Raw genomic sequence first — 24,392 nt, forward strand, 5'->3', positions numbered from 1 at the left:
TCCTAACTCCCTTATTATAGCACGACAAGTGCAGGGCAGTGCCCAGCCCACCTGGCAGGTAGGAATAGGATGAGGTGGTGAGAAGGAAAGCTAACAAGTGGGCTTAAAAGGGGGAATGGATGGGGTGCCTGGGTGGCTCAGTCGGTTAAGCCTCCGACTTCGGCTCAGGTCAGATCTCACGTTCGTGGGTTCAAGCCCCACTTCAGGCTCTGTGCTAACCGCTGGCTCAGAGCCTGGAGCCGTTTCTGGTTCTGTGTCTCCTCCTCTCTCTGCCCCTCCCCCTCTCATGCTGTCTCTCTCTGTATCAAAAATAAATAAAACATTTTAATAAAAGGGGGGGGAATGGAACAGAGGAATGAATGGGGGTGGTGAGACAGTACTGTCTGCAAAGCCAAACTTGAACAAGGCTGTGGTCATCTTTCTTCAGAAGCCTCCTGTCACTAAGGGAATGGTAGTGACCCCAGTTCCTCTCCGGGGAAGGCTCCCTGTGGCTTGTACTCCTACCAGCCAGCACCGCCCGCACGGCCGGCCCTCAGGGGCCGCAGGCCGCAGCACCGTGTGCGGGAAGGGCTCCGCCAAGCGTCCTGTTCTATCAGCAACTAAAATGAACGTCAGGTAAGAAGAGCTCCAAAGTATAATCGAGGACAAGGGCTCAAAGCTTTACTGCTTCCTGTGCATTTCAGGTAGATGACATCAAATTTGTTTCACTGTTGATGAAAAAGAAGGCAAAGAGGATCAGAAGAGAAAGATCAACAGATGGTTTTTATAAATTCTAACCTTTCTTTAAATCTGTGTTCCATATTCTTTTATCGAATTTCTCTAAGCTCACATTTGGTAAGAAAGAAGTTATATATGGATATTCATTCTAGTAGTTCAATGCATGCCTGTAAAGATCTGTAAAGAGAAATTTTTTCATTGACTTAAATGTAAAGTTGAAGCTAAATTCCTACAGAAAATCACTCAGTGGAGTGAACTAAATTGACTTGTCATAAAATAGAAATATTGTAACCCATTGACCGGGTACAGCAGTGTCATGACTATCATGCCTCATTGATCCATTTTCTTGTGCCTTTCCTGATAGCAAGATAGCCATCAAGTCTAACTATTCACAAAGATGAAGATGTTCAGGCCCCTTTAATACCAAAACAGTTTTTTTTAAAGATCTTATTCTTAATAATCTCCACACCCAGTGTGGGGCTCAAACCCACACCATGAGATTAAGAGTCACACACTGTTCCAAATGAGCCAGCCATGTATCCCTGTTCTTTCCTTTTTCAAGGGCATTTGCAGCATCTAATAGAGCTGGTGCCTGGAAACACTGCCCCCAACATGTGAAATTACCTGACGTAGTTTTTAGAGCTTAAACATTCCCTTAAGTTTGGACTTCTGTTTATTGAGGTAGGTTGGAATATGACCTAGCTACAGTTGGCATTCTGATTGTATTTAATACTACTTAAGAACACCGCGGTCAGGGGCAAGTCCTTGCTACACTGCAGTGTACAGAGCAGCCTGGACTTCACAGCCCCTCTGCTAACATTCTCTTTCCTTACCTGTGTTGTGAATGTTTTATAATAGTTTTGAGTGTGGATTCAGGATTACCACTACAGCTTTAGTTAGAAGTCTAGAAATTCTCGTCTGTTAACCCCACCACTACCATGCATATCTGTCCTTTCTGAATTTCACTGAATCTAAGACCCCATCATCCAGAGATTCACCATTATTTTCTGAACCACTAAGAAAACTCACTGCCAGGGCACCTGGGTGGCTTAGCTGGTTGAATTTGTCCAAGTCTTGGTCTCAGCTCGGGTCATGATCTCACGGTTTGTGAATCCGAGCCCCGCATTGCCCTCTGTGCTGACTGTGCAGAGCCTGCGTGAGATTCTCTATCTGCCTCTCCCTCGGTTGTGCTCTCTTCTTCTCAAAAATAAACGTTTAAAAAAATCACTGCCAACTATGATGTGTTACTAATTATTAAACACATCCCTACTTCAGACATTAATGTGGAAAATATGCATCATAGAAACAAATACCTTTATGGCAGTTTGCTAGGAGTAGAAAATGGACTATGTACAATTCAAATACATGGCATTCTAGGAAGATATGACTTCCCATTATGAGGAGGAGAGAGTACTTCCTAAACTGTAATTTGAGCCCCACAGGCAGCTCTTTGAGCTCTGCTTTTTCCTGTCTTTAGCCAAGGAAAGGAAAGCAGAGAATATAAAACTGTATCTTACCAAAAAAGTTGATAAATTATTCGCTTTAGTATCATAATGTTTTAAAATGTTTATTCTGCCAAAGAGGTTCATTCACAGAAGTATTTATTGAGCCCTTTCGCTACTTGGTGATGGACAGCTGTGTGTTTGATACAAGTTACTCTTGACCTAAGCACTGATATCTTGTACTCCACTGTCCTGTCTAGGTTTTCAGCCACTACCAAAGATAATGAGCATAAACGGTCACTGACCAAGACTCCAGCCAGGAAGTCTCCACATGTGACAATGGCTGGGAGTACCCCAAAAGGCCAGGCTGTGCTGCAGATGTGCAAGCTGAAGACCACAAAGGGGAATTCTTCTGGTAAAACCGAACAAAAACTTTGGTTCATCTTTAAGCATGTAACTTCCCGAAATTATTATATCTTTTTACTTAAAGCTTCTTCATATCCATAAAATCAAAAGCAAAAATTTGACCGTAGCATATTTTTTATTTTATGTTGGTGAGGAAAATGCCAGACACACAAACCAAAACTAACAACTATCTGCCCGAGGACTCCCTCTGGTCTATGAAGAGTCCTAAGATGCTAACCCTCCCTGAAGAGCATTCAGCCCTTTTGCAAACTCGGGAATTCGGAGGAGGATCAGAGTATTCTTTACAGTGTCTGTTTGGCCCTCCAGGACTCTGAAAGTAACAGGATCCCAGAGTTCATGAAATCAGTGCCGCGCGATGGTCCAGCAGATCGTGTGAGCAAGAGTAAGCCATATGGACACTCTTCTCCAGCCTACTTAATAGTACCTACAATGACCGATTGGTTTTCAAAGGAATACTACAATAGCAGTATGAAGCTTAAAAAAAAAATCCTTCCAGCAAGCAGATTGAGGCTTATATTAGAACGGAGTATGTCAAGATTCTCCTAAGAGTCCTACTGAATGTGTCAGGCAAGAGCCTTGATCACATAGAAAGGGCTGCCAGCTTCCCCATGACTAGAGCAATCCAGCAGGAGCTTCAGACCAGAGGAAAGTACAGTGTTGACACTCTTGAGAATGTCTTGATACCTTAAAGATAGTGAGGCTGACAACTACATTTTAAAAGAGTTCAAAATGGTGGGGACAGTAAGTTTATGACTCCTCCTCTAAATGACCTAGTTCCCATTCTAACCTTTAATTTACACCAGCAAACAAACATTCCATATAACATTGTATCTTGTTGTTTATTTTTGTGAGGGCGCAAATGGGGAGGGGTAGTGATGGGGGACTGACAGCAGCAAGCTGGATGTGGGGCTCAAACTCATGAACGGCGAGATCATGACCTGAACCAAAGTCAGATGCTCAACTGACTGAGCCACCCAGGCACCCGTCCATGTAACATTCTAAAATCTTCTTATAGGGTGGAACAAAGGGGCCTGGGTAGAGGGCAGCGCTAAAATAGAGTGGACTTGGCTAAGATACGACTGTGTTATTTTACAGAGAGCTGGGGTCACTGAGTAGCAGCCATTTAACCTCTTAATGAGAAAGGACTCACAATGCTCACAGATAAGGACATGAGGCAGAAACTCAATGTTCACCATATTTTGAGCTTTCTCCTCATGGTAATTCAGGGGTGTGTCCAATTAGGATGGGATAGTTTTTCCCCAACTATAAGATTTGACTTTTACATAAAGGAAATAAAATTGTATGATATTTTCCCCCTAGGATTTGCTTCATTCACTATGTTTCAAGAACCATCCAGATTGACAAATGAGCTAAAGTGTGTTCATCTTAACTGCTCATGGATGTGTGGATATTTCCACCTTTTGTTTTTACATATAGTGTCAGGACCATTCTTATTAGCCTTGTCTCCTATACACATATAAGAGCTTCTGTGGAGCTAGGATGGACTGTTGGTTCGCAGGGCTGCAGAGGCTACTGTACAGGCTGAACTGTGCCCATTTAAACTCTCATAAGCATTATGGACAGCCCAGTGTCTCCCTACCGCCACTGGCACCTGGTAGAGACACATGGGATCGCTTAAGCACGGGTTTTGTGCTTTTCTGATTTAACTGAGCAGTCCTAGATCAGATCCTGGTTGTTTATTCATATGTACACACAAGTGCTAACATAGGACGGTAGCCTAAGTACAACCTGTGATGGAAAAGAATTATAAAATGTGCCTAACTGTAGCAGAAATTTGGCTGAGTCCTACCATCTTGGTATATTAACTTTATGGTACCTGCATTCATTTTTTAATAACAACTTTTATTAATAACCAGAGCCACAGATCTTTTCAAGTATATGTGATAAGGTTCCTTGCAGAACCTTGTTTATATGAATGAAAATGTTTACTAAAGGGTAAATAATATCATGGACACAGCCTAAAAATTTACCCAATTTTTGTAAACAGGATTTTCAATATCCAGCTGATACTAGGAAATACCATAATAATGAGACTATTCATTCAGGGAGCTGGTCACAAGAAAGCGAGTCTCAGTGGTTAGCTTTTCTTGGTTATTCTTTCCTTTTTAATCCTACATGTTTGAGACTGTTGATCTGGATTATATTCTTAACACTGAGAAGTGGTACTTCAATAAAACCTTAATAGATACTTTTTCTACTTAAGCCCTGGGGTTTTGTTCTCTGGTTTTGTAGTTGTTACCCCATTCAAGTTGACAACTGAGGCAGCGCAGACTCCAGTCTCCAACAAGAAACCAGTGTTTGATCTCAAAGCAAGTCTTTCTCGTCCCCTCAACTATGAGCCACACAAAGGTATGTGCTGATAGAAGATGTGCAAAGACTTAAGATTAAATAATTGTACAGATCTGAAGATGTGAAAGATTCCCATACTTGACCACCTAGAATTCCTTCCCCTTGGGCCCACATGATCCATGATTAAAAGACTGTCCACTAAGCAAATACTAAATAATTGATTCATTTACATTTTTGTTAATCAAAGATATAACTTCTAATCAGTGTTCTGGCAAAGAAATAAAATACCACACAAAATTAAGAAACTTGGAAATTGGCCTGTGGGTAAATGAGTGTTTTCTTTACAACTTTCAAATGTTTCCATGCTGGAATCTACCAATCCAACAACCTGGGATCTTTATTGGTGATATAAATGTGCATATAAATTAGGCATATATTAAAGTATCTATGTATCTATTTAAAATAGTGATCATTTAATGTGATCTTTCAGTGATTCTAAAATTACTTTAAACAGTAAGACTTCCCATGTTTAAACCATGTTTTTCCACTAGTGTTTAAATTACTAAACAAATCTTATTTAGAGGCAAGTCAATTGTAGTTCAAAAGTAAAACAACTATTTTCCTCTTCCCCTGTAGCCCCCACTCCCTCCCCTTTTTCTCATATGTGGCCCTAGCACTTCTATCTACTGAGTTGCCGGGGAGAAACCTCGCTCCCTCAGACCCCATACCTAGAGCATCGCTGGTCCTTTCAGCTCTACCTCGGATACAGATCTTTGATCCCAACTATTTTCACCCTCCACTGCAAGTCCCTTTCGTCTAGGTTGTCGTCATCTCTCCTGGACTTTTAGCATAGCCTCTTGGCCCTACTCCAACCTGAAAAACAGATCAGAGTATGTCACTGCTTTGCTCAGAACCTCCTAAGGGTTCTCATCTCTCCCCCAAGTTGATTATCACCTCCCCTGCCTTTGTGCCAATAACACTGGTGTTTCACCCCCTCAAACAGACCGAGCTCATTCCCACCTCCGGGTCTTTGAACTTGTTATCCCTCTGCCCCACCTGGAATACTAGTCTCCCAGCCCTTTGCACAGCTTGCTCCCTTGTTTTAATGCAGCATCAACTCAACTGTCACCAACTCAAGGGCTTTCCTCCCTTCCCTGCCTCACACACAACTGTTTTCTATGTCTTCATAGCATGTACTCTACCTGATACATGTTACCTGACTATAATCCACCTCTACCACTGGAAAGTAAGCCCAAGAGAGCAAGGATTCTTAACTGTTTGGTTCACTGCTACGTCCCCAAAACCTAGAAGGTTCCTGGCACATATCAGATGCTCAGAAAGTGTTTAGGGAATGGTTCTGACCACCAGTAACTTCTACTAACAGTAGAAAACCTGGCTTAGAGTTTCATCTGTGCTGCTTATTATTTTTATACCTTAGGGAAGTCACTTAGTTACTTAAGGAAAGGAAAAATAAATATTATGTCAGCAGTTATTAAAAGGATTAAATGAGGGGCGCCTCAGTCAGTTAAATCCCTGACTTGGGCTCAGGTCATAATCTCACTCATGGATTTTGAATTTGAGGCCAATATCAGGCTCTTTGCTGATATCTTAGAGCCTGGAGCCTGCTTTGGAATCTGTGTCTCCCTCTGCCCTTCCTTTCTTGCACTCCATCTATTAAAAATAAAGGTTAAAAAGGTTTTTATTAAAAAAAAACTTCTCAATTTTTTTTAAAAGATCAAATGGTAAGATTGATGTGAAGCTCCTTTTCATAAAATGGGAAACTGCAGGGTCACCTGAGTGGCTCAGTCAGTTAAGCATCAGACTCTTGGTTTCTGCTCAGGTTATGATCTTGGGGTTTGTGCGTTACATCCCAAAGTTGGGCTCTGTGCTGACAGTGAGGAGCCTGCTTGGGATTCTTTCTTCCCCTCCCTCTCTTTGAAAATTAACTTAAAAAAAAAAAAAAAAGGAAACTGCAAATAACAATCTTTGGCACTCAGAGGTAGTCATTAACTATACAAATAAAGTGAAACATACTGAAAATCTGGTCCCAGTTCTAAAGCTAAGAAAATATTCCCACCCACTCATTCCATTCCAGATACTTTTTACTAGCTAACAGTAATAACATACTGCATAAATGAAATACTGCCTTACAATGTTAACTACATATACAACCTTGGCATAAACTACTTGGCTGTGATGGCTTTTTTTAATGTGCTATGTAATCAGATTTGGTATTAAGACTTTTTTTTAATAGTATTACGACTGTCACTTTCCAAGGATTAAAAAGTAGGACATACTTTTATTTTTAGGGGGAAAATGCAATTTATATCTGTGGAATATGAAAATAAAGCTAATAGAACTATACTGGCAAATATCTATAAAAATGAAGTAAACGTATTGGTAATGAGCAAGTAGTCCCAGATAAAATTGGGAATATAAATATAAGAATCTTCTTAAATCTGTCTCTCCTCAACTAGGAAAACTGAAGCCATGGGGACAATCTAAAGAAAATAATTCTCTGAAGGAGCATGTAAACAGAGTTAGCTTCCACAAGAAAACTTACAAACAACCTCCTCTCCAGACTAGGTGAGTACATAATTATGCAGGTGTATAGTTCTTTTAATGTTGAAAAGACTACAGATAAAAAGAAATCCTCTGGGGCGCCTGGGTGGCTCAGTCGGTTGGGCCTCCGACTTCGGCTCAGGTCAGATCTCACTGTGGGTTCAAGCCCCACATCAGGCTCTGTGCTGACAGCTAGCTCAGAGCCTGGAGCCTGCTTCCGGTTTTGTGTCTCCTCTCTCTGCCCCTCCCCCTCTCATGCTCTGTCTCTCTCTGTATCAAAAATAAATAAAACATTAAAAAAAAATTAAAAAAATCCTCTGAGGGACACAAAGTTTTAGCAGTAGTGGTGTTTAAGTAGAGAGTGGTAGAGTCGCATGTAGAACTGCCTACAGGTATGTGGCCGCACAATGGTTTCTCATTCAGTAAGTGGGAGGTGGGACCTAACCACACTCTTTTCAAAGCTCTAGAGGTGATACAGAAGGGGACTCTGCTCTTGCACAGGACCTGTTGGCCCAAACCGTGCACCTGGACATCCCTCCAGCCACCACTCCAAGTGCCCAGTGCACCTAAGTGTACAGATAGTTGCAAATTCTTCACTCCCAGGGAAACCAGGCTTACTGGGCCTCAAGGCCCTACCTTAGAGGAAATCCCAAGATGATCCTAAGAGGCTTCTTTTTGCATGAAAACCATGTTGAAAACAGAGCACGCCATGGGCTGTGGCAGGTGCTAGTGAAACTCTCCTGACGCAGGGTTGCACATTATCCGAATTGCCTACAGCCAGCTGCCACCAAGACCTTTAACTTTGCTATTAAGATTGTTAACTTAGGAACACCTGGCTGTCTCAGTCAGAAGAGCCTACAACTCTTGATCTCCAGGTTTTGAGTTCCTTCCCACTGGGTGTAGAGATTACTTCAATAAAACTTAAAAAAAAAAAAAAAAAAAACCCATTAACATGATCCTGACTCCCCCTGTGTGAATCCCCAGTGCCTTCCAGAAAAATACAGTGGTTTAATTCAGTAGACCATGGTTCTAGTTCAAGCACTTTCACCAGACTGTATGATTTTTGAGCCTGATCTGACTTCAAAAAGTAGACATTTCCTATTTCAAACAAATTAAGGCACCAAGGTGCCTTTTGTCCCTGTTTCATACTTAATTGTAAGGTGCTGCTTTAACATAATAGGGAAAATACCAGTTTCTAGCCCTTGTACACGAATGACTGGCAGGTGTGGCTTCCATCAGACAAGCCACTAGAAGACAGTGTCCTGTCAGAACATGTTCATACAGGTGTGCTGGAGGTCAGTGTAAGCTGGGATAGGACTGTGACAACAGGGGCTTTAAAGTGGATTCTTGCGGAGCTTCACTAGAGCCTAATGTATACCTGTCACTCTTTAGGGAGGAACAACGGAAGCAACATGAGCAAAAACGAAAGGAGAAGAAAGCAAAGGTTTTGGGAGCTCGAAGAGGCCTCATTATGGCTGAAGATTAATTTTTTTGATGTCTTGTAAATATTACCTTATTTTGAATCCTTTTTGTAAATATTTTTCTACTGTCTTCCCCACTTTAGTCAAAAGGTCTTTGTTCACTATGTAGTGGCAGTGGGTTCTTAACATGCTCCCTCTCTAAAGACATTATTAACCTTAAATATTCTTTGAAAGGGTTTTTACTTATGTCTCTGTACAATTCAGTTTTGAACTGAGACTCCTCCTATAGATACCTGACCTAGAATTTTCATGTTAAGTTCCTGCTGATCCTGATTCTGATATTAACAAAACTGTAATCCTGTTCTAGGCAAATGCACTTACCCTGATGGTAGGTAGTTTTGCCAGAAGCTTAAGTAGAAAGTTGAGAAAGTTTACCTCTGGTTCCTCTAGTAGTCGTAATGAAACTGGGAGTCATATGGGTTGGTTATAGCATTAATATTCCACATCTGTGAATGGTTTGGTTACCTATGCACATGCGTTCAGATCACTTGATGTAACTGCCATCTGTCACTCAACATATTCTTAAAAACTCTATTGCTCATTCTAGTCTTATTTAAAAACATACAGGGCTGTACTGAGGATTGCTGCTTCAAGGATCATGACGCTCTATGAAACTGACCTCTTACTTTATGAAAAAAGACTGGAGTTGCTTCGCATCATAGCCATGCTTGTTGAACATAGATGGAGCTTCTGAGCTTTGTACTAATTAAGATTTTCATAATTGTTTTCTCATGGTGGTAGTTGGATTCTTTGTAAATAAATTGGCTTCCAAGATTGAGTTGACCAGCTAAGATTAATAGGCGTCTACTGGTACTCCTTGTGCATCCTTTCCAGACCACCTCTTCCCACCCTAAGAAATGACTGTGTCCTCCTTTTGTATTTTTCACAGCACATGTCCAACTCTATAACACTTACTCTGAGCCCAAAGCACACTGACATACTCCTGCGTGTTGAATATATTCAGTTTGCTACTAAGAAGACAGAGATCATTGGAAAACACATTGGTAGTATATGTCTATCATATGAGCCAGCAATTTTCCTAGGGCTGGGTGTGTGTGTGTATATATACACCCATGAGAAGAAGTATATACAAGTTCTTGGGTGGATATGTCATTCTATTTATAGCAGTATTTTTCCATTGTAGCCAAAAAGAGAAAATCCAGCTGTTCATTAATATATGAACAGAATAAAATTAGTACTTCATTCCTTTTTAGTACATCATAACATGATACAGCATGGATGAATCTCAAAGACATTATGCTAAGTGAAAAGCTGCCAGACATAAAAGATCATGTGCTATTGGATTCTAGTTGTAGGACATATCCAGAGAAGATAAACCTATGGAGAAAGTAGATCCATAGATACCTGGCATGGGAGACAGTGCCTGGAAAGAGCACTCAATTAAGGTTTCTTCTTAGGCTCTAGAGATTTTTCTAAAATTAGCTAATATTAAGGATTGACAATTCTGTGAATATACTAAAAATCACTGCTGAAGTGTATAGCAATGTTTAGCAGGCTCCTTTCCTCAAAGGAAGGATTAGAAAACACAAGAAACCTATGCCAACTCATGCAGGAATAGTTCCTAACATGAATCATTCTAACCCAAAACAGTTAAGTTCTTTACCTAGTACCTCCACCTCAGGACTTGTATTCTTTAAGCTGAAGTACAGCTTCAAGGGAGACCCAGCATGCAATCAGGTTCTATCAGACCTTTCTTGGCAACAGCATTTAGCTTTGTCTCAGGGAACACATACTAGCCATTAATGGAAAGCTCCTAAAGAAATACTTTATTTTGTCTCTGTAATCATGGATAATACTTAGTTTGGTAATACAAAATTAGCATACCATGTCTACTTAAAAAGTCTTGGGTTAAGCTCTGGAGAATTTTCATAGGCGAATTCTTCTGTGTGGGCTGGATCAGTAAAAACTCCAATAAAATCTATTTCCAGGAAGAATGGACCATCCACTTTATCAGCCAGGGTGAATCCAATAGAAGAGATCTATGTTTAAAATAGAGAAATTGATCAAAATCTCATACAATGATATTGTTCCTCGAGTTTTCAAGTTCCTGAGGTGATTAATATAGCTGGGTCTTGGGGCACCTGAGTGGCTCAGTCAGTTAAACATCTGGCTTCAGCTCAGGTCATGATTTTGCCGTTCATGGGTTTGAGCCCCAGGTGGGGCCCTGTGCTGACAGCTCAGAGCCTGAAGCCTGCTTCAGAGTCTATGTCTTCCTTGCTCTCTCTGCACCTCCCCCACTAGTGTGCATGCACAAGCTTTCTCCCAAAAATAAACATTAAAAAAAATGTTATTATAGCTGGGTCTTTACACTATCAGCCCTTAGCAAGCAAGTACACCAGAGTTCTCAGATGCTGTAGCAAATGACAGGTGCAGGGCTGATTTTCTACTTCCTCTTCCTTCTCTTCAAAGTAGTACCACTTAAGACTGGTAAGGGCAGCATGGTGTCTAATGGAGATTCCTTCCAGCCCTCCTAAACTCTAATACTTTTCACTTATTTTGGAGCTAAAATCAAACATAAGCAGGCTGAAATGACGACCATAGGAAATTCTTCCAGGATGAAGGTTTGGCTCACAAGATAGGTCTGAGTCAGCCTCCATGTAGGAATAACAAGGCCTCAAAAATGTTCAGCTTTCATTTGCCAGCCCTCAAAAATGAATTGAAATGATCCTCACAGGAATTCTGAAAAGAATTTAGTGAAAACTAAAGCAAACAGTTACGAGTAAAAGTACAGGAAAATGTTACCTTGTCAAGCAGAAGCTGGTACTGGGCATCCCGGATTCTTCCTTGGTTAGAGAAGAAAAATTTGGAGAAAGGAATCTGAAAACAAGAAACCATTTACTTTGGAGCTCAAATGTAAGCAACTGAGGCAGCTGTATGGAATTGCAATGATAATAGTTTAATGTTATTGAATTCTAATGTTATAATTCTAATACATGCACTTATGACAACTGGCTAGTCATTAGGATCACAGATAACATTTTTTAAAAATGAAGTACTGGGGCGCCTGGGTGGCTCAGTCGGTTGAGCATCCAGCCTCAGCTCAGTCATGATCCCGAATTTCATGAGTTCAAGCCCCGCATCAGGCTCTGTGCTGACAGCTTGGAGCTGGAGCCTGCTTCGGATTCTGTGTCTCCCTCTCTCTCTCTGACCCTCCCCTGCTTAGGCGATCTCTCTCTCTCTCTCTCAAAAATAAATAAAACATTTAAAAAAAAAAAATGAAGTACTATAGGGCTCCTAGGTGGCTCCATCAGTTCAGTTCAGGACATGATCTCACAGTTGGTGGGTTTGGGCCCGGGTTGGGCTCTATGCTGACGGCTTGGAGACTGGAGCCTGCTTCAGATTCTGTTTCTCTTCCTCTCTCTGCCCCTCCCCCACTCGCTCGCTCCTCTCAGAAATAAAAGTTTTTTAAAAAGTACTAGAAATAAACAGATAAAAACCTTTCTAAGCCAGAAATCCCAAAGGAAAAATGGTAAGAGTACAATTGAACTTTCTGACAGCAAAGACAAAAGATAAACATTTGTAACATTTCTGAACAAAAACCTATTGTCTTAAACCTTTCACAAATAACTAAGATTTAACAACCAAAGGAAACACAGGAAAGGGGAAAACTGGGCCCACTTGTATACAGTGGAAATGCACGCAGATTGGTACAACTACTAGAGTGGCTGGCAACTGGGAGGCAGGCGTCTAAGAGGGCCCCAAGAGTCCCCCTTCTGAGTGCACACACCCTCTTCCGGGTATTCACACTAACCTCTGCTGCTGAGAAGGGACTGTGCACAAGTAAGGTCCTAAAGCAGCGGACCTTAATGTAGGGAAGATTATCCTCTATGGGCCTGACTTAACCACTTGAGCCCATAGGAGGGCCTGGCAAAAGAGCTTAAGAGCATGAGAGAGATTCAGTGGGCAGAGATCTCTACTGCTGGCTTTGAAGGTGGAGGAAACAAAATGTGAGGAATGTAGGCAGCCCCTAGGAGCTCAGAGTGGTGCTCAGCTGATAATCAGTCAAGAAACCTGGACATTAGTCCTACAATAATAGGAACTGAATTAAGCCAATAACCAGGATAAGCTTATAAATAGATTCTTCCCCAGAGCCTCCAGAAAGGATACAGCCCAGCTGACCCCTTGATTTCAGCCTTCTAAGGCGCTGAGCAGTAAACTCAGTCATAACAAGTCCCAACTCATGACCTATCGAACTGTGAGCTAATGTGGGTCGTTTGAAGCTGCGCAGTTTATGGTAATGTCTCAGAGCAATAGAAAATAGCAATATTCAGCAAAATCTGACATGCCATAACTTTGACCTACACTTTTAGGAATTTATGTTACAGACAGACTCTGACAAATATATAACTATACTTTTTTCTAGTAACAAAAAAAAGGAAAAACGGGAATGGTTAAAAGATTACTTTTTTTTTCTTTTAACATTTATTCATTTTTGTGAGACAGAGCATGAGTGGAGGACAAGCAGAGAGGGAGACTCAGAATCTGAAGCAGGCTCCAGGCTCCAAGCTGTCAGCACAGAACCTGACATGGGGCTCAAACTCACAATGTGAGATCCTGACCTGAGCTGAAGTCAGACACTTAACTGGCTGAGCCACCCAGGCTACACTGGTTTCTTTTAATGTAGATCTACACAGGATGGAATGGGCAGACCTCTACAGTATATTAGGGGGAAAAAAATCTAGGAATCCACAGTATAAACATAATTTTTTTTTAAAAACCAAGAATTTACTATAGCAATTGGGGAGTGCCTGCGTGGCTCAGTAGGTTGAGCATCTGACTCTTGATTTCAGCTTAGGTCATGATCTGATGGTTCATGGGTTCTAGTGCTGTGTGCAGACAGTGTAAAGCCCACTTGGTATTCTCTCTCCCTCTCTTTCTGCCCCTTACCCGCTTATGCTCATCTCCCTCTCAAAATTTTTAAAAATTTAACAAAGCAATTGGGAACCCAGTGTCTATTAATACAGCAATCAACTATGGGAATACCATATAATAGAAAATGCCAGGGGTGCCTGGGTGGTTCAGTTGGTTAAGCATCCAAGTGTGCCTCCGGTCATGATCTCACAGTTGGCAGCATCAGGCTCTCTGCTGTCAGCACAGAACCAACTTCAGATCCTTTATTCCCTCCTCTCTCTCTGCCCCTCCCCACTTGCACGAGCTTGTGCGCGCGCGCACACACACACACACACTCTCTCTCTGTCTGTCTCTCTCTCTCAAAAATAAACATTTTTTTAAAATGTCAAGAAGGGCACCATCAGACTTCAGCTCAGGTCATGATCTCCCAATCCGTGTGTTCAAGCCCCATGTCGGAGTCTGGGCTGACAGCTCAGAGCCTGGAGCCTGCTTCTGATTCTGTGTCTCCCTCCCTGCCCCTCCCTTGCTCATGCTCTGACTCTCTCTCTCCCAAAAATAAACATTAAAAAAATTTTCTTAATGCCAAACAGAATAACAGAAAGTGAAGAATAACTCCATAAAGTGGTAGGGAAGCTCTCCAGTATTTAAATTAAAAAAAAAAAAGAAAAGCACAAAGATGCACAAAGTTTGCTATTTTTGCTTTTGAGTAAAATTGGGCAAAATAAGAACATGTATTCACATTTGCTTATATTTGCATAACAAAACTGCCAATCTACACAAGAAACTACTCAAAGTGGCCACCTATAGCGGGGGGTGGGCAGGAAGAGTCAACAAGGACAGAGTGGAAGTGAGACTTCTCACTATACATCGTTTTAGGTTTCTGACATTTAAACCAAAAACCATTCAGATTACTTATCACCAAAAACAGTTCTGGACATAAAAACAAGCTCAATTCAAAGCTCAGGTTCCAACCCACCACCACAGTAGATCACACTGCTCACAGAGCAGACTTAAATGCAATCACACCCTACTCTACCTGCTCACTTCATTCTGGTAAGACAAGCCTGGAAGGGATCCGACCACCCCATCAATTTTGCACCTTAATTTTGCACTTTATCTACCTCATTATTCAAAATATATTTTGGAAATGGAATCAAGGCTACCTACTTGCCATTCAAGGAATATGTGTCGCCGACCCTACTGTCTCCTCAAACTAATCTCTTCTTTTTGACACAATTCTCTAAGACCACTGTCTACAAGGGAACTGGATTTTTTTTGAAGCTGGATAAAAAAGCTAAGAAGGAACATTAAATCTTGCATAAAAAGCTTGCATAAAAAGAAAAGGATGAACAGTTGCTCTCTCTTTACAAGGGACAGTAAACTAAATTATATAATTTTTCCATCATTTTCCTGTTTTCTCCCTATAATCTGAGTAAATATTTGAGCATCTCACTTCTATTTACTAAAAGAGAATTATTCATGCAGAAGTCTACAGTAATTAGTAACATTTAATTAAAAACCTCTTGTGACTAACTAAACTTATTGTAATGAGCAATGAGTAATGTATATAAATAGTGAATCACTTTATATACCTGAAACTAATGTAACATTGTAGGTCAATAACACTTTGATTTTAAAAAAATCTTTTCCCCAACTCTTTCCCTTAATAATTTAAAGAGAGCTGTTGCAAACAGCTATTCTTCCCAGCCAAACTTAGAACTACATGTATTTTCAGGGAAGAAAGTAATTGTTAACAATTAAATGGCAATAATACCAGACAATAATCTGGCAATGTGCAAAGCCCTAAAAAAATCTACATATCATTTATTCTAGGAATGTTAACAATGAAAAACTCTGAAAACAATCTAAATGTCCAGTAATAAAGAAAAATTAAGTAAACTGTGTTCTATTTATATAGTAAAATACCATACAGAAATTTAAAATGATGTAAAAACATCTTTCAGCAGGAAGTTGTATATAAAATTCAGCCAACAACACATTATAAAACAGCACTGACACAATACCATTTTTGTTAAAAAAAAATTTTTTTTTTTAAGTGCAACCAGAAAAATCTGGGGGGGAGGGCCAAGCTGGCAGAACAGCATGGAAGGGTGTTTCAGCATCTCTCATCCCTGAAACGCAGCCACATCAGCGCTAAATCATCGAGCACACTTAGAAAACTGATTGGAGGATTAACACAACAATCTGCACAATGCGAACCACAGAACTCAGCAGGTACTCGGCAAGGAGAGGTGAACTGGGGGAGAGAAACCACTGAGGGCAGGGAGCTGGTTTTGCTGGCAGAGAGCGCACTGCGATGGCGGGAGAGTACTAGGGAAAGCACCCTCCTCGGAAAGCAGCTGGAGAGAAAAAGTAAAAGTGGAAACAACTGAAAGGGTCTGAACAAATAAGGGAGAAAGTAGAGGGTTTAAATTCCATTAAGACTCTATAAAAGAGCAGGAGCATAGAGTCTGAAATCGGTGGCTGGAAACCTGGTAGAGCTCTGGTGGGAAGAGCAAATCTCCAGGAGCAGACAGCAAGGTCCAAGAGGCGTTCAGGCCACAAGGAGAGAGGTGGTTCCCCTGCTAAAAGGACATTTGATAGAGGCTGTGTGGCCTCGCCAAGGGCAAGGGTCCCATCAGACCCCAGAGAACGACCACATTCACTGGTGTTAGAACAAGGACAGTAAAAGTGAAGCCTGGTGCCAGATGTGTTGGAATTTACCATAATCCCTGAAACACAGCTATACAATCACATGAACTTTTCCTGGAGCAGGATGGCACCCAGCCACAGTCGCTGGGCATTGGTAGCAGCACAGTCTGGAGAACGTTCCTGGGGGCAGGCCAGCACCCAGCCATTGCTCAGCAAGACCCACCCCCAGAGGGTCTGAGCAGGTCAAAGCCACAGTCCCTTAGAAGTGAGGGGTTAGGAAACACATCTCCATCTGAGATAAAACTCAGGAGGGAGGTGCCAACTGGCAGCCTGACAGCTTGGTCACAGACAGTGCAGAAGTGAGGAGTGGACAGAAGCCAGAGGTAAAGGAAGGGTGCTTGATTGCTGGTCAGGGAGAACAGAGTTCTGATACCAGAGACTGGGTAGCCAGGCGACAACATCTTCACCCTACACACCTACACACGCCGCAGCAGTCCGCCGCCGGAACCCAACAGTGCCGTCTCGTGGAGAACAGAGCCGCTACACTCAGCCCTGCCCAACTGGGCCAATGCTTCTGAGGAGGAACACCACGAGTCTCTCCTCCTGCTTGGTTGACAGACGATAAAGCGCTTCATAGTTTGAATTCTATGGGAAACCAGATGTGCCTTCAATCATATTTTATTCTGTGCACTGGTCCTTCTATTCAATTTTTTTCTTCTCTTATTCTTGAATACAGTAAGAGAAAAAATGGTTATTTTCAATTTTCATTCAAAATATTAATTTTTTTCTACTCTATTTTTTATTTTAATACAGTTTTAGAATTCTATTTTACTTCCATCATTTCATTTTGTTCTAATTTACTGTATTCAAATTTTCAAACGCTTTCCTTTTTTTTAATCTTTCCCTACTTAATCTATCAAGCTTCTTTCAATAACCAGACCAAAACATACCTAAGATCTATCTTCCTTTATTTGATTTGTGTTGTTTTTAATTTTTTAATTTTAATTTTTTTTTTTTTTTTACTTTATAAGGAAGAAAAGGAATTAATAAATGATGAAATGAAGGAATTCACCCTAAAAAAAAGAGCAGGAAGAAATGCCAGCCAAGGACTTAATCAACATAGACAAAAGCAAGATGCCTGAACCAGAATTAAGAATCATGATAGTAAGAATACCAGCTGGGTTGGAAACAGATTAGAATTCCTTTCTGCAGAAATAAAAAAAGTAAAATCTAGTTAGGATGTAATTAAAAATGCTGTTACTGAGCTACAATCTTGAATGGTTGCATGGTGGCAAGGATGGATAATGCAGAGCAGCGATTCAGTGATAGGACAAACTTGTGGACAATAACGAAGCAGAAAGAAAGGAGACTAAGGCAAAATATTACAACTTAAGAATTACAGAACTCAGACCCCATCCACCCTTCAGTCTGAGCATCTCTGTTTAGCCCAAGAAGGGGCGAGGACACCAAGGTTTCATACTCAGGCCTTGTGGAGTCTCAAGAGCGGAAAAACCAAGGAAGGATGCTGGAGGCAGAGGCAGATAGGGATGTAGGAGACAGGAGAGCCTCCACCCCAGCCCCTACGAGGCCAGGGTTCTTCCCATAAGCTCCTGGAGGCCTGGATCTTCTCTGCTGTAGACTGGGGACCCGTCTCCTGTGTGTACAAATGGAACACCTGGAGCCCCGAGCACAGTGTCTTTACTCCAGACTGAGCACCTCCGCTGTGTCCGCACTGTTCTGGCAGACTAGGGATGCAATGGCAAACAAGACAGACCAAGGGTCTTTGCTCTCAAGGAATTTTCATCTGAAATGGGCAGACAAATGAATATAGATAAGCCAATAGTTAATAGTATTTTCTTTGGTGTTAAGTGACTCAAAACAGAATAGGAAAATGTGAACTGAGAACTAAGAACCGAAAGGAACCTCCCCATAGGAAGACTGGAAGGATCTGAGGCAAAAAAAAAAAGAGCTTGTCGTGCTAGAGGAAACACAGGGGGCCCAGGTGACCTCCACCAAGTGAGTGAAGGAGAGAGTGGAATGACCTGATGGGGACAGGCTTAGAGACCATGGACAACAGTTTGAACTTTATTCAAAGTGTGATGGGAAGCTACTGAAGGATTTTAAACAGGAAATTGATAGGATCTAAGTTTTAAAAATAATCATTTGTTTCCCTTGAGGCTTATGGATTATAGAGGATGAGATTAAAGCAGGGACGCCATTAGAAAGCTAAAGGAGCTCTCCAAGAAAGAGCTGTTAGTGTTTGGGCGGGAGGCGGGCGGGGTTGGTGGTAATGGTGATTGGAGGATATTCTAGAATTAAAAGGGACAGGACTTAGTAATGGATTGGAATGGTGAAGGGCTGGGAGGAAAAGAGGAATCCAAGATGACCCCTAGATCATTGGCTTGAGCAACCAAGTGATGACTGTACCACTGGTGATATGGAAAGAGGAAGAGAGGCGCAGATTTGGAGACAGCTGAAACAAGAATTCCATTTTAGACAAGTTGGTTTTGAAGTGTCTATTACACGTGCTCAGGGAGAATTTGGGCTGTACATGTAAATGTGGGTGTTGTCAGCACAGAGGTGGTGGCTATAGGGCCATTAGAGTGAGTGATACCAATTAGGGCACTGATTAGGCAAAAGGACTGGGGACATAACCTGAGGACCTCCTTGTGAGGTTCAGCAGGACAGAAAGGTCATGCAAGGAGACTGAGAGGTAACAGAGAAGTAGGGGAAAGTCAGGAGATTATATTTCAAGAAGCCAAGAGAAGTATGCATTCAAAAGAAGGACTGTTCAGGCCCCTGGGTGGCTCAGTTGGTTAAGCTACAGACTCTTGATTTTGCCTCAGGTCAGGTCCACAACCTCACGGTTCGTGAGATTGAACTCCGAACCAGGCTCTGAGCTGACAGGGCAGAGCCTACTTGGTAATCTCTCTCTCCCTCTCTCTCCCATTCTCTCTAAATCAATTTTTTAAATGTTTGCTTATTTTTGAGACAGAGACAGAGCATGAGTAGGGCGAGGGGGAGTCGGGGGGGGGGGCACAGAATCTGAAGCAGGCTTGAGGCTCTGAGTTGTCAGCAGAGTCTGACGCAGGGCTCGAACTTGTCAACCACAAGGTCATGACCTGAGCTGAAGTTGGACATGCAACCGACTGAGTCACCCAGGCTCCCCTCTCTCTTAATCAAATAAGCATTTACAAAAATAAATAAATAGAAGGACTGTTCAAGTGCATTGAATGTTGCGAAGAACAAGCTAACTGTGGTTGGATCTGACAAGCGGGAGGTCATTAGTGACTGACAAAAGCAATTACAGAAGAGATAGAAGCCTGATGGGAGCTCGTGAGACAAGAACGGGAACTGATGACGGGGGCAGTGGGGACGGGGGAAGGGGGACACTGAAACACTGTAAACAACTCTTTCAAAGAAGGTTTGCCATAAGTGCGCCTGGCTGGTTGAGTCAGTGGAGCCTGTGACTCTTGAACCAAAACAGCTAAATTGTACCCCTGACGTAACATTTATTTTCCTGATTCACCTTTCATTTTAAAACAGCTAACAATTTCTAAAGAATAAGTTTCCAGGGGCGCCTGGGTGGCTGAGTAGGTCAAATGTCCAAGTTCAGCTTAGGTGGCTGAGTAGGTTAAATGTCCAAGTTCAGCTTAGGTCATGATGGGTTTGAGCCCACTTCATATTCTCTCTCTGCCCCACCCCTGCTCATGCCGTCTCTTTCTCTTCCAAAATAAACATTAAAAAAAAATAATAAAAAAGAATAAGTTCCATTTACAAAATCTGATTCCCATTCAGTAAAATATTTCATGTATGGATTAAACTGATAAGAGCAGATACTACACTTGATCTTAGCCAAAAGGCCGAGAAACAATTTTCATGTATGGATTAAAATTTGTACTTAACCAAGCAAAAATATTTTGCTTCTCATTTTGCATTCTGTTTCACTGTTCTCAATTTTAACACAAAATTCCAACTGGTTACATTGAAGGACAAAATTGAAGTAAATCAAGTTCTGTTTCCTTGCCTTTATAATCATTGACTGTAAACCTTTTGGAGCTATCATATAAACAGGCATATCTAATACCACAAGGGTTGGAGATATGACCCAGGCCTAGAGTTCCGAACACAGAGGACTGAGCAGTCCCTTAATTAACTTCCACATCAAATGCGATTTTATTAAAAGTTCTGTAATAGAATTATGCTAATGTAAGCTAACAAAAAAAAAAAAAAAAAAGAATTAGAGAACTTAGTGACTCATTAAAAAGGAATAACATCAGGGGGACCTGGGTGGCTCAGTGGGTTAAGGGTCTGACTTCAGCTCTGGTCATGACCTCACAGTTCGTGGGTTCGAAACCCACATTGGGCTCTGTGTTGAGAGCTCAAAGCCTGGAGCATGCTCCAGGTTCTGTGTTCCCCCCCAGCCCCTGACTCTTCCCCACTTGCATACTATCTCTGTCTCTCAAAAATAAACATTTAAAAAAAGTTTTTTAAAGAAAAAAAGGAGTAACACCAGAATCACAGGGATCCCAAAAGATGGAGAGAAAATGGGGTAGAAAATTTATGTGAGCAAATCACATTGGAAACTTTCCTAACCTGGGGAAAGACACAGGCATCAAAATCCAGGAAGCACAGAGGACTCCCATTAGATTCAACAAAACCTGACGATCATCAAGGCATATCATGGTCAAAATTCACAAAATACTCAGGCAAGGAAAGAATTATGAAAACAGCGAGAAGAAAAAAAAGTCCTTAAACTACAAGGTAAGACAGATCAAGTTCACAGCAGACCTATCCACAGAACCTTGGCAGTCCAGAAAGGAGTGGCAGGATATACTCAATGTGCTGAATCAGGGAAAAAAAACATGCAACCAATAATTCTTTATCTGTGAGGCTTTTATTCAAAATAGAAGGAGAGATAAAAAGTTTCCCAGACAGACAAAAATTAAAGGAGTTTGTGACCACTAAACCAGCCTTGCAAGAAATGTTAAGAGGGACTCTGACGGGAGAAAAAATGAAACAAAACAAAAAGACCAAAAACAACAAAGACTAGAAACTATCAGAGAACACCACCAGAAACTCCAACTCTACAGGCAATGTAATGGCAATAAACTCATACCTTCAGTATTCATTCTAAACGTCATGGTCTAAATGCTCCAATCAAAGGGCACCTGGGTGGCTCAGTTGGTTAAGTGGCTGACTTCAGCTCAGGTCATGATCTCATAGTTCATGGGTTTGAGCCCCACATCAGGCTCTGTGCTGACAGCTCAGAGCCTGGAGCCTGCTTCTGATTCTGTGTCTCCCTCTCTCTCTGATCCTCCCCATTCATACTCAGTGTATCTCTCTCTCAAAATTAACATTAAAAAAATTTTTTTAATAAATGCTCCAATCAAAAGACATAGGTTAACAGAATGGATAAGAAGCCAAAATCCATCTATATGCTGTTTACAAGAGACCCATTTTAGACCTAAAGACACCTACAGATTGAAAATAAGGGAATGGAGAACCACCTATCATGCTAATGGTTGCCAAAAGAAAGCCAGACTAGTCATATTTACATCAGACAATCTAGATTTGAAAGTAAAGACTGTAACAAGAGATGAAGAAGGGCATTATATCATTATTAAGGGATCTATCCACCAAGAAGACCTAACAATTGTAAACATTTATGCTCCAAACGTGGTAATATCCAAATACATAAATCAATTAATCATAAGCAAAAAGGAACTCATTAATACTGATACCATAATAGTAGTGGGCTTCAACACCCCACGTACAGCAATAGACAGATCATCTAAACAGAAAACCAAAAAGGAAACAATGGCTTTGAATGACACATTGGACCATACAGACTTTATAGATATATTCAGAACATTTCATCCTAAAGCAGAATAAACATTCTTCTCAAGTGCACATGTAACATTCTCCAGAATAGATCACATACCAGGACACAAATCAGCCCTCAACGAGTACAAAAAGACCAAGATCATACCGTGCATATTTTCAGACTACAATGCTACGAAACTTGAAATCAACCATAAGAAAAAATTTGGAAAAATAATAAATACTTGGAGACTAAAGAACATCCTACTAAAGAATGAATGGGGTAACCAAGAAGTTAAAATAGAAATGAAAAAGTACATGGAAGCCAATGATAATGATAATGCCATAACCCAAAGCCTCTGGGATGCAGCAAAGGCAGTTAGTCATAAGAGGGAAGTATACAGTAAACCAGGCTTTCCTTAAAGAAGGAAGAAATGTCTCAGATACACAACCCAACCTTACACCTCAAAGAGCTGGAAAAAGAACAGCAAATAAACCCCAAAATGAGCAGAAGACAGGAACTAATACAGCAGAAATCAATGCTATCAAAAAACAACAACAGAACAGATCAATGAAGCAAGGAGCTGGTTCTTTCAAAGGATTAACAAAATTGATAAACCTCTAGCCAGTTTGATCAAAAAGAAAAAGGAAAGGACCCAAATAAATAAAATCAAGAATGAAAGGGGAGAGATCACAACCAACACTGCAGAAATACAAAAATACTAAGAAAATATTATGAGCAATTGTAAACCAATAAAATGGACAATATGGAAGAAACGGACAAACTCCTGGAAACATACAACCCAAAACTGAAACAGGCAGAAATAGAAAATTTGAGCCAACCCATAACCAGTAAAGAAATAGAATAAGTAATCAAAAAATGAGAGTTCAGGGTCAGATGGCTTTCCAGGGGAATTCTACCAAACATTTAAAGAAGAGTTAACACCTATTCTTTTGAAGCTGTTCCAAAAAATTGAAATGGAAGGAACTTCCAAACTCCTTCTATGAAGCGAGCATTGCCTTGGTTCCAAAACCAGACAAAGACCCCACTAAAACGGAAAACTACAGACCAATTTCCCTGATGAACATAGATGCAAAAATCCTCAACAAGATACTAGCCAACCAGATCCAACAATACATTAAAAGAATTATTCACCATAACCAAGTAGGATTTATACCTGGGATGCAGGGCTGATTCATTATCTGCAAAATATGTGATACATCAATAAAAGAAAGGACAAGAATCACATGATCCTCTCAATAGATGCAGAGAAAGCATTTGACAAAATACAGCATCCTTTCTTGATAAAAATCCTCAAGAAAGTAGGGATAGAAGGATCATACTTCAAGGTCATAAAAGCCATATATGAAAGACCCACTGCTAATATGATCCTCAATGGGGAAAAACTGAGAACTTTCCCCCAACGGTCAGGAACACGAGATGGATGTACACTCTCACCATTGTTATTCAACATAGTAGGGAAGTCTTAGCCTCAGCAATCAAACACCACAAAAGAACAAAAGGCATCCTAATCCACCAGGAGGAAGTCAAACTTTTACTCTTTAGAGAGGACATGACACTCTATATGGAAAACCTAAAAGATTCCACCAAAAAAACTAGAGGTGATCCATGAATTCAGCAAAGTCACAGGACATAAAATCAATGCACAGAATCAGTTGCATTCCTATACACCAATATACCAATAATGAAGCAACAGAAAGAGAAATCAAGGAATTGATCCTATTTCCAATTGCACCAAAAACCATAAAATACCTAGAAATAAACATTAAACTAAAGAGGTGAAAAATATATACACTGAAAACTATAGAAAGCTTATGAAAGAAACTGAAGAAGACACCAAAAAATGGAAAAATATTCCATGCTCCTGGATAGGAAGAACAAACACTGTTAAAATGTCAATTCGATTCAAAGCAATCTATATATTCAATGCAATTCCTATCAAAATAACACCAACATTATTCACAGAGCTAGAACAAGTGATCCCAAAAAGACTCCGAATAGCCAATGCAATCTTGAAAAAGAAAACAAGGGGCGCCTGGGTGGCTCAGTCGGTTAAGCCTCCGACTTCGGCTCAGGTCAGATCTC

General features: G+C 40.9%; 2 protein-coding genes and 1 pseudogene across 7 annotated transcripts in view; 1 reads left to right on the forward strand and 2 right to left on the reverse strand.

The window, feature by feature from the left end:
- The window catches only part of NUSAP1 (nucleolar and spindle associated protein 1), a 37,750-nt gene extending 28,015 nt beyond the window's left edge, over positions 1-9,735 (forward strand). The window contains exons 7-12 of the mRNA XM_029952230.1: positions 428-615; positions 2,420-2,574; positions 4,839-4,955; positions 7,373-7,481; positions 8,850-8,958; positions 9,506-9,735. Of these exons, the coding sequence (XP_029808090.1) occupies positions 428-615; positions 2,420-2,574; positions 4,839-4,955; positions 7,373-7,481; positions 8,850-8,943 (663 nt within the window). The 3' untranslated portion in view covers positions 8,944-8,958; positions 9,506-9,735. The remainder of the gene's footprint in view (positions 1-427; positions 616-2,419; positions 2,575-4,838; positions 4,956-7,372; positions 7,482-8,849; positions 8,959-9,505) is intronic.
- NDUFAF1 (NADH:ubiquinone oxidoreductase complex assembly factor 1) overlaps positions 1-24,392 on the reverse strand; it is a 53,661-nt gene that overhangs the window by 9,744 nt on the left and 19,525 nt on the right. For 4 of the 6 annotated variants that reach the window (XM_029950329.1, XM_029950324.1, XM_029950325.1 and 1 more), the window contains 2 exons: positions 11,702-11,776; positions 10,699-10,938 (listed from right to left, as the gene is read on the reverse strand). In XM_029950329.1, coding sequence (XP_029806189.1) covers positions 10,789-10,938; positions 11,702-11,776 — 225 coding nt within the window. In that variant the 3' untranslated portion in view covers positions 10,699-10,788. Of the gene's footprint in view, positions 1-304; positions 708-10,698; positions 10,939-11,701; positions 11,777-24,392 lie in introns of those variants that run through there. The other 2 variants (XM_029950328.1, XM_029950327.1) reach the window with 2 other exon arrangements.
- Positions 20,118-20,337, reverse strand: LOC115303032 (annotated as a pseudogene).

The sequence above is a fragment of the Suricata suricatta genome, chromosome 9, assembly GCF_006229205.1.
Source record: "Suricata suricatta isolate VVHF042 chromosome 9, meerkat_22Aug2017_6uvM2_HiC, whole genome shotgun sequence".
Classification (NCBI taxonomy): domain Eukaryota; kingdom Metazoa; phylum Chordata; class Mammalia; order Carnivora; family Herpestidae; genus Suricata; species Suricata suricatta.